Below are 9,949 nucleotides of genomic sequence, written 5' to 3'. Positions count from 1 at the left end.
GGCCGGCCGCGGCGCCCTTCTCTATCTGATTGGGGGAGACAGCTGCCCGTCAGGCTCTCCTGGGGCCACGGCCTGCACTTCCCGCCCCGCCCCTCTCCCACCTGCTCCCTCCCCATTGGCTGCATGCACGGGTTGTGTCGCCTTTCATTGGTCGAGATCATGCGGCCCGCCCCGTTGCTATGGCGATGCCCCGCCCCTCTCCCCGGCCCGGGCCGTGACGGGATGGAGGGCGGCGGTGGGGCTGACGGGGCGCCCGGCGCGGGGCCGGAACCGGAACCGGGACCGGGACCGGGACCGGGACCGGGACCGGAGTCAGAGCCGGGGCCAGGGCCGGAGTCGGAGCCACAGCCACAGCCGCGCATCGCGCTGCCGCCGCTAGGACCGGGCGCACCTCTCGGTTACCTGCACGTCCTGTGGCAGCGGGAGGAGCCCGCGGGCAAGATCCCGGCCCGCCGCCTGCGCAGGGCCGCCCGCCTCCACCGCCGGCTGGGGCCGACGGGCAAGGAGGCGCACGGTGAGCGGCGGCGCGGGGAGCCGCTGTTCCGCTGCGGAACAGCCCCTCCTTCGGCCGGCTCCGCACGGCTTCGGGGCGGGGGTCGGCTCTGTCGGGTGGGCGGCTGGGGAAGGCGCCCCGGTCCTGCCAGGGGAGGGTGCCCGTCAGGAGCGGGCGGGCCCGCGGCCGGTCCGGGAGGAGAACCATTCTTACCTGGTGCCTTGATCTGCTTCCCGTTCTCTGGAGCCAGTAGCAGCGTGATTTGGCCCCGCACTTGTGCTCGAGCACCGGGATGGAATGTTTTAGTAAGGAAACGTGCCTTTTTCCTCTGTGCTTTCCAGTAATTGCTTGCTTTCCTCCATAGCTCTGAAAAGGCTGCGTGAAGCTGCCAATAGCAACGATTTGGACACAGGTAACGCTTCTGTCAGTCCCACTTGGGACCTCTTCTTGGAAGGGCAGTATCTCAAGGGCTCTTACTTCAGGAGAGGAGGAAGTGGGTGCAGATAGTTTGTGGGCAGGATGCTTTAGATGCCTCAGATCTAGAAAATGCTTTTTAAAAACCCAGGTTTGTTCTCCAAGCAGAGCAGGGCTGGTTGTTGTTTTCACTTTTTCACTGCACCTGGTTCATAGTTTTAGTTTTCCATCTGCCTGGAGCTAAATCAGCACTGCACTGTCCCAGCTGTTTTGGTATGTTCTTTTGCCCAATTGTTAGCAGCAAGAGAATAATGTTTTGATTTAGGTGGAAAAGTTACAATTATCTAAGCCATATGATGAGGCAGTGTGACCCAGTAGATTAGAACCAGGGCCAGAGCTGGACTCTTCTAGTTTCTGCAAAATTCCCTTGTGGTCCATAAATTCTGCTTTCCAGATGTCCAACCTCAACAGTACATCTTTCTCTCTCAAGCTTTGTTAATTGAAGCATATCAGAGTTAGTTTATCAAAACTTAAAGTTTTAGTAGTTTTTGCAATCTGTGCTCCTACAAAAAGAACTTAATGACAACTTTGTTAGATGCTGGCTAAGATTAATAAAAGAATAACACACTATTTATAATGAATAAATATTTCTTGATTATGACTAAACAATCTACTTAAAAGGTAATTAAAACCATTAACTAAAATTGCTAAAAAGTTCTGACATTTCCAACAATTCCCCCCTTTGGAAGTGATCTTAATTTTCCTTTATGATTACTTCCACTTAAATCATTGAGTATCTAGCAAAACTTAAGGCATTAAAATGCAAACATTTTGCTTGTGTCTTGTTATAAGATATCATAGATCATTCATTCCAAATGAAATTCCAAATCAGGGTATTATCTCTTTTAACAATATCTTGGTAACTTCTCTTGCTTTGTTGGTGTAAGCGGCTATCCAAAGAATGTCAGCTAAAACCAATAGGTATCAGTATCCCTCTTGTCAAGGTAACTCAGAAAAATCTGTTTGCCTGTAAACTCCAGGGCAGTTTCCTCTTTTTGTAGTCCCTAAAGGAGGTCTTTTGTAGGGCTGTGGATTGTGTTGCAAACATATTTTACACTTACTGACTACACTTTTGATTCCTGATATTTTTACACTAATTTACTTCTGCTCCCCAATGTGTTTCTCTGTGTTTTTCTTTGTCACTTCTCTTGTCACTGCTTGAGGTACTATATGTGGTATGTCATTCCATTTCTCTTTCTTTTGGCAATATAACATCAACTCTAAAATACCATTTTGGTGTAAAATACCATGAACTGGCCATTTTTCTTGATTATCTAATAGATAATCTAGCCACCAGAGAATACAATATACTGTTAGCCGTGTCCAAGTTAAAGAATTGCTTTAAAATTCTTTCCAGTGCTGCAAAGTACAACCTAAAGGTGAACACTTGTGTATTCCCCCTCTTCCTGGGCTCGAGAAGAAGAAGGGAAGCCCACAGTAAATAGAAATTCCAGCAGTGACTTAAACCGACACGAGAGAGCGCTCTGTGCACACCAACACAATCCCAGTCACTGCAGCAGTAGCAGCCGCTGTGCTAACGCCGGGAGAGAGCTCTGAGCAAACGATCCTCGCTTTAACAATTCACATTACCCGAAACTAAACACTTAGTACACACCAAATACCCTAAAATTCTCAGGCAACGTACAATGGCTTCAACACCCTTACAGCCAGTGAATTTTCATACAAACTCAATTTATACTTACGACACACTCACATTACCACACCCTCGCATTTTCCAACGCTAACAGATACCATAGGCTTTAATAAGCAGAAATATCTGGGAAAAGCCCTTCCACAACGTGGCTCTTTGTGCAAGCAGCACTATGTGTCTTTGTGGGCAAAGCAGAGGGTGAAGACTCAAACAACACCTTTTGATAGTCACTTATATAGTTTTACAATTAGAGTTTTCCAACTAGGCACTGGGACTCAAACACAATTCCATTAATATTCACTTAGAGAGTTTTACACTAACTTTTAATAGAAAATAGCCAATTATGTATCATCACTTTCTTAACTCTTATTATATTAGAGAGTGCAAGCTTATGATTAGGTGTACCTTTTTAAACCTTCGGTAATGTCTTAATAATCTCCCAGGGGTTTTTGCCTTGAACTCACCTGGATCAGAGGATTGAACATTTTCCCTGAAAAAAGTCTTTCAGTGTGCACCAAAGTCCTTGTTCCTGTAAGTCTGTGGAACATCAAATGTGTTGTCTCACCTGGGTCACCAGTAAATTGTTATTAAATCCTTCTAAATTGTTGGGGTAAATAAACACCTCTAACACTTTCTTTTTAGTGTTAGTGCGCAAGATATTACTTTGTTGTTGGCCAGGAGAGATTTGTGTGGCTCACAAAATTCTGGCCTCCACTCAGTTATAAATTTTTTTTGAAACAGGAAGATTGAAAAATATAAAACATAATATAAAATAAGACAAAAGACCTCAATGATAAAATGTATAAAACTTATCAAAACTGACAACAATTCAAGAAGGTTCAAAAGAAAGAGATTCTAATAACATATATAAAATTGAACAAAGCACAATCATTAGAAACATTGTGCCAGCACTTCAGAGTCTGCAAACACCTGAAACATTTGTTTCCAGTGAAAATCCTTGGCATCCTTTCCTGGGCAAGGCTGACAAGTTTCACCTCAAAGCTGCGTCAGCTGTTACATCTGTAGGATCGAATCCTTGGATTTGATAGGTTCCCATGTTTACAGTCCTCTTGTATTTTGTTTACTCTGCAACTCGAGGAAGTGTGCTATGATTAATTTATTTTTCATCAACAAGTAAACATCTTTGCTGTTTCCTGTGGTGGCACTGGCTGGAGAGGTTATGTCATTCCTACTTGGTTCAGGGGAAGAGTAGCTAAAGTGTTCCTATTAATGGTTTTCACTGGGGCACTGTCAGTCTCCCATTCTTCCTTCTGAAGTATCAAACATTCCAAGTTAATGCCACTTCCATCTTTTTTGGTGTTCTTTTAAGTTCTGTACCACACTTGAAGTAGGATGTGTACAGGAAGAAATTCAAAGGTGGCTGTAATTCACTTTCTGGAAGCTGAGATGAATGGTGACTTTCAGTGACCTGAAACAGTCTTGACTGTTGTAGAAAATGCTCTTTACAGATCTCAAAATATAGTGAACCTGTCAGCATTTTTAACAGCTATGGAATGAGCTCTATTTTACATACCAGATAGTATATCAGGATGATCTCAAAACAACAGAAGTAACAGCCCTTACAGATACCCCTAACACATGTTGCTGTAGGTGCTATTTTTATGCCCCTAGTCTTTCCACCCTTTACTGATCTCTTTTCTTGGCTCTTGGCAGGTCAGTGCATTCCCCTGCCTGCTTCCCAAACTGTGGCCACCATTGATTAGGAAGGGGCATAATCAAAACAGGTGTGAAGAAGTGGCTTTTCTCACTACCTGTGGTTACACTGTGAAACTTCTCACCACGAGTCCCTGTAAATATCAAAAGTTTACACAGGTGCAGAAAATGACCATGTAAATCCACAGGGAAAGCCCATGGAGGGGTAGTGAGCACAGGATGCTAATTCTAGCTTGGGAGGTGCCTGCGATGCAGCTGACTAAAACCAAGAGTTTTTACCACATCCTTCCTATGCTTTTGTATTCTTCTCTAGGTATTTGCTGCTGATCGTCCCTGGAACTTGAAAATTTGAGTAGGTGGATCTTTAGCCGTTAGAGCTGTTGGCTTATCTTTTATGGCAACATGTGGAAGGTGGTGAAGGCTGAATCAGAGGGTGGAGGTTATGCTGCTTAGGCTGGTTCTGCTGAGCTAGGATAGTGGTAGTAACTGGTTCAAGTCCAGTTGACTTAGCAGCTGACAGCACGTGTACCTACCCCCAAAAGAGCAGATAGCATTACCTCTCTGATCAGGTGCCCCTTCAGCTTACCTGCTTTCTTCTCCTTGGGTCTGTCAGTGCAGCAACTCTTGGAGGATGGAACTGACCCCTGCGCTGCGGACGACAAAGGCCGGACAGCCCTGCACTTTGCCTCCTGCAATGGCAACGATCACATTGGTGAGTAGGGAGGGGGGAGTTCTCCAACCTCTCTGTGGCAGGGATTTTAAAGGATACTTTTTATTTTGCTTCAACACCTGTCAGAGGTTGCTCTTTTCTGTTCTTTTTGTGTCAAAGTTGCCAACTCTGGCCCCAGGGTTTGCCATGTCTGCCTGCTGGAAGGGGAGCAGGACCTCCCAGCTCTAGGACTGTACTGGTGCAGAGGGAAGGGTGTCCTTCCTCCCAGTTCTTTGCATCAGGAAGCCCAGGAGCAGTGGCACTACATGGCTTTGTGCTGGGTCCTTCTACATCGCTGTGCAAACCCCTGCCTTGTCTCAGTAAGGAAGCTGATGAGCTGAACAGAAGCACCTCTAGGGCAGCCTGGTGGCTGCCACGTGGTCCATGTGGGCCTGACCTGTGGGGCAGAGGGAAGGGACTGATGTGTCTCTGTTTCCTTGTTTCTAGTCCAATTGCTTCTGGACCATGGGGCTGACCCAAACCAGAGAGATGGGCTGGGCAATACTCCCTTACACTTGGGTAAGTGCCACACAGATGAGCTTTGCATGCAGAGAAGTGAGGTGAGAACCTCCTTACTGTTCCTTTCCTCTCCACCTTCCTCTTGCCTGTGCCTCACAGAATGCATCTCCAAATTTAAGCACCTAAGAGGGACTCTGCACTTCATTAGATTCACTCCTCACAAAGATTTAAAGTCAAACAAAAGGTTTGAAAAATTTGATTTCCTTCCCTCTGCCAGCCCCAAGGAGTGCAACCTCTGTTCCAGATAGAGTACTCAGGCTTGAATGGGTGGGTACCTTAGCATTTGGGCCGTTCCTCTTTCCTCTGGTAGAGAAGCCCTCAGGGAAGCAGCAAGCTCTGTGCTTGAGCAGAAACTCATTTTTGTTTGTACCTCTGAGTTGTGTGTCCTGTGTTTTCCCTCCCCAGCTGCCTGCACAAACCACGTTCCTGTCATCACCACGCTGCTGCGCGGAGGTAACATTTTCTCTGTAACAGTTACAGCCTGTTCCCTTCCTGCCCTGTTGAAACTCCCCAGGGACACCAAATCCTGATGACAGACCTCACTGTCCCTGCTCGTGCATCTTGCAGGGGCCAGAGTTGATGCCTTGGATCGAGCTGGCAGAACCCCACTGCACCTCGCTAAATCAAAGCTGAATATCCTGCAGGAAGGATTCTCCCACAGCCTGGAGGCTGTGCGCCTTGAAGTGAAACAGGTAAAAAAACAGCTCGATATTCTCATAAGGGGGTGCAGCCCCTGGTAGCCTCCTGCACCCTTTACTTAAATGTATGTCTGTAGTCTCTTAACTGCTGTGGGAAGAGTTTGACTTCCATTTTCAGAGACCTTCCTTTTACCCAGCCTCTACTTTAATTTTTTCCAGGGCCTCCCTTGGCTCTGGTAAGCTAAGGATGCATTGAGTGAATTCTTGGGCTGTATGGAGCATACTCTTTTCTTCAACCACGATGTAAGAGATGCCTTGTGGCAGGAGCACAGCACAAGGCTATAGCTGTGCCATACACATGCTCTGTATTCCTAGCACACTCTATCCTGCTGCAGTATGTGGAGGCATAGCACATAGCATTTGCAGGAAAGCACTCCTGGGCCTGCAAATGCATGGGGCATGGGCCTCCCTTCAGGAGCCACATAGACACAAGGATTTTTATCCTCTGTGCATGAGCAGATCCTGCTGGAATTAGAAGTCCCTGCTCCTCACAGTGAGGGAAGCTAACTAGCCATAAAGAAAAGTTTGGTGCTTTTGGGGCTAGACCTTGTGCTGCTTCATCTGGGCTTATCTCTCTTCCCTGTTCTTAACCAGACACAAGGATCACAACTAGTCCATCTGTGACTGGTGAACGCTTCTGGTGACTCATTGGAGTCTGATGCTGCCATTAGCGCCATGTAATTGCTTTGCCTGGTTTCGTCTCTAGGGGTCATGTACTCTGCCATGTGCTGCAGCTTCAAGGCTGTGTGCTTGGCAATTTAATTTTTCCTGTAGAAACACTCCAGCCTGGTGCAGCTCTCTGATGTTTGCCTCTTATGCCTATTTGTTTCAGATTATCCAGATGTTGCGGGAATATCTGGACCGTCTGGGGAGGCATGAGCAAAAGGAACAGCTGGATGACCTCTGCTCCAGGCTACAGATGACTAGCACAAAGGAGCAGGTAGGCAGCATTGAGCTACTCTGACTCACCTCCTCCCTTTGGGACTCCTGCATTTAGGAGAATGCAACTGCATGAGCAATGGGGCATTGAAGACATGGTTATTGCTCACATTGGGTCAAGTGGGCAAGTTACATGATGATTCATGGTACTCCTTTTGGTGAAAATTCAAAATGCAGAAAGCATCACAGTGCCAAGCAGCAGGGAAGCTGAGGATCAGATGGGCTGAGGACACAGTCAGTGTAATGCCAGGATCAGCACAACCACACGGGGTTGCAGGGCCTGGGTTTTTTTTTCCTACAAAAGACTGCCCCCTAGAAACAGGCTTAGAGGAAATAGCCCTGATACCATATTTGAGTTTTGGGCAATGTAGCAACATGCTTGTATTTTAAGGACTGGCTAAATCACATAGAGTGGATGGAGGTCAAACATCACCTCCTGAAGAATGGAGAGAAGCTCCCATTGCCTTAGATTAGGGCTTGTTTGATGATGAGGATAGTAGCCCTTCTGCACGATTGCTTGCACCAAAAGAATCCCGTCCTAGTATAAGTTCAGCATGGGCATTACTGGCAATTCTAGTGCAAGGATGGTACCTGCTGCATGGGGGCTTCTTCTGTGTGGCTGGATGGCTGCACAGCTGCATTCCCCTCCCTGATGGCCATCTGTATTCTTCTCTCAGGTGGATGAGGTTACAGACCTCCTGGCCAGCTTCACGTCACTCAGCCTGCAGATGCAGAAGATGGACAACAGGTAATGGGCTGCCAAATCATCTTCCTGAAGTAGAAGGACAAGCCTTAGAGAGAAAAGGAAGCTGAAGTTTGCTTCTCAGATCACTGACTAAACATTGCTGCCAGCAGCCATTCCTGCCCAGACTGACTCTCCAGTGGTGCTCAGACTGTTCCTGTTGGTGCTGCCACAGCTGCCCCATGGGTAGGCAGCAGGCTTTGCACAACAAAGTCAACAGACAAGAATGCTCCAGCTGTGACTTTGGGGCAAAAGAGCTGCTCTACTTTTTACCAGATGGGCTGGCGATGAATAGGGTACCCTTTCCAGAGGGTATTTTGCCTTCTCCGAAGTACGTCAGCTCTGACTAGTGCACTCAGCAGCTGGCCAGCATCACAGAAATGCTTGGAACATTCCTGCTTGGAACAGGCACCTTTTGCCTCCTCCATACTGCTCAGTTGCATGAGGGAGAAAGTGAATGCCTTGAACAGCAGAAGGCTTTGTGCTATGAGAAGAACACACATTTAATTCTGCATGCTAGAAGCTGAGCAAACATTCTGCCTTAAACATGCGCTGAGGCTTAATCCTCAAGGTCCGCAGAGCCTGCTGTCAGAGGGCAGAGAATGTGTCTGGTTACAAATGGGATACAAAGTTTTTCACAGCTAGACTAACACCTTTCACTGCACTCTTTTTTTAAGTCTGCCGCAAGTTAGTGCTTCAACATTACAGTGTAACACTTCCAAAAAACACCCAGGTACGCAACTAGCAGGTCAGATCTGCCCTGTTGCAAGAATAAGGATTGGAGGGTGACAGTCTTAACGCAGTTCTAGTCAGACATCTACATTTTGCAAAAAGCCCCACCATAACTAACATTTGTGTTTCCTGTTACTGGCAGTCTCAGGCAAGAGGTCCAGTTGTGACAGGAGGTATTGTGGACTCAGCTGTAGGGCTGAGGAGGTGGATTTACCTCTGCCTCAGCAGCACCAAACCTATTGATCAGCCATTCTGTATCTCTTGCTTGTCATGGAGAACCTCAAGTGCAGTGTGAGAAACGAATTATGGCTTATGCTGGGAGCCTGAAGTGATGCAGCTATGAAAGATGCAGGGAAATGTTCTTGCTGCTCTCTGGCTTCTGCCCACTGTGGTTAGCAATGAAGATTTAGGTTGCTTTGTTGTGGAGCAGGGATCCAGGAAATCTCATTGATAGGGCACCAACAGCAACAGGGTGGCAGGAACATGTCAATAGTGATCTGAGTTCCCACCTGTGTTCCACACCATGGTGTGCTGATAGCCACACCTATCTCACAGCTTGGGAGTCGCTGGTTTGAAGTAGTTTATTATTAAGATTCAGCTTAAATATGCAGCAGCTACAGTTTGGAGCATTCTTCAGAGATATTTAGGTCAGCATGCCTCTTGTCCAGGAAGAGGCTAAGTGGACCTCTGTTCAAAATTGAGATACCAGAAATAGGCATGGCTTTTAGATGGGTTCGTCTGTGGTTCGTCTGTGCTGGAGGATACAGCTGGGAGCAGCAGTCTCATGGCTGGGCTAGAGCTGTCACTGAGCATACTGATACTTCATTATGATGTGCTGGATGGGAAGGATGCTGAGAGGGTGGAAGACAATCTGACCTTTTTGTATTTTTAACTTCAATAAAATCCTGTCAGCCTTTCACGACTCCTCAGCCAAGTTGTCTTTTTTTAGAGCGGCCCCTTCCTCTTTCTTTATGTCTGTTCCAGGCCCCAGACACAGCACTGGAATTGGTAACTGCTACTCTCATACCTGGTCCTCAAATCAGAAGTGACAACACAAAGTTGTTTGAGTTCAATCACCACTCTATTATGGCCTGGGGTTCCCGGGGTCTATCCGACGCCGGCTGCCTTAGGTGTTCCGGATAGCGCTGGGCTGATAGGCACAACCTGTCCAGGTCCCTCAGGCAAGCTCCCAGCTGCAGGCAATCTTAGCGAGCAGCTCAGCTCTTAAGTGAGATCAGCTCTTTGGTGAATTCAGCTCTTTAGTGATTTCAGCTCTTTAGTGATTTCAGCTCTTTGCTTGCTAAGTGCCTCAGCAGAC

At 47.2% G+C, this 9,949-nt stretch overlaps 1 protein-coding gene across 1 annotated transcript; it reads left to right on the top strand.

The window, feature by feature from the left end:
- The first annotated feature begins 144 nt into the window (after positions 1-144).
- ANKRD54 (ankyrin repeat domain 54) lies at positions 145-9,548 on the top strand. Its single transcript, XM_068191219.1, has 8 exons — positions 145-514; positions 858-905; positions 4,906-5,004; positions 5,449-5,520; positions 5,926-5,973; positions 6,088-6,212; positions 7,051-7,158; positions 7,835-9,548. The coding sequence occupies exons 1-8, from the start codon at positions 160-162 to the stop codon at positions 7,907-7,909; spliced, it is 930 nt and encodes a 309-aa protein (XP_068047320.1). The 5' UTR covers positions 145-159; the 3' UTR covers positions 7,910-9,548.
- Positions 9,549-9,949: the final 401 nt, after the last annotated feature.

Source organism: Anomalospiza imberbis, chromosome 5 (assembly GCF_031753505.1).
Source record: "Anomalospiza imberbis isolate Cuckoo-Finch-1a 21T00152 chromosome 5, ASM3175350v1, whole genome shotgun sequence".
NCBI classification, from domain to species: Eukaryota; Metazoa; Chordata; class Aves; order Passeriformes; family Viduidae; genus Anomalospiza; species Anomalospiza imberbis.
Note: the sequence above shows the minus strand (reverse complement) of the source record. Positions and strands in the feature narration are given on the sequence as shown.

Excerpts from the sequence above, each read along its gene's own strand:
- ANKRD54 (XM_068191219.1), top strand. The coding sequence starts at position 160 with ATGCGGCCCGCCCCGTTGCTATGGCGATGCCCCGCCCCTCTCCCCGGC. Across the intron at positions 5,005-5,448 it reads CAATGGCAACGATCACATTG|TCCAATTGCTTCTGGACCAT; the intron begins GTGAGTAGGGAG and ends CCTTGTTTCTAG. Across the intron at positions 5,521-5,925 it reads CAATACTCCCTTACACTTGG|CTGCCTGCACAAACCACGTT; the intron begins GTAAGTGCCACA and ends TTCCCTCCCCAG.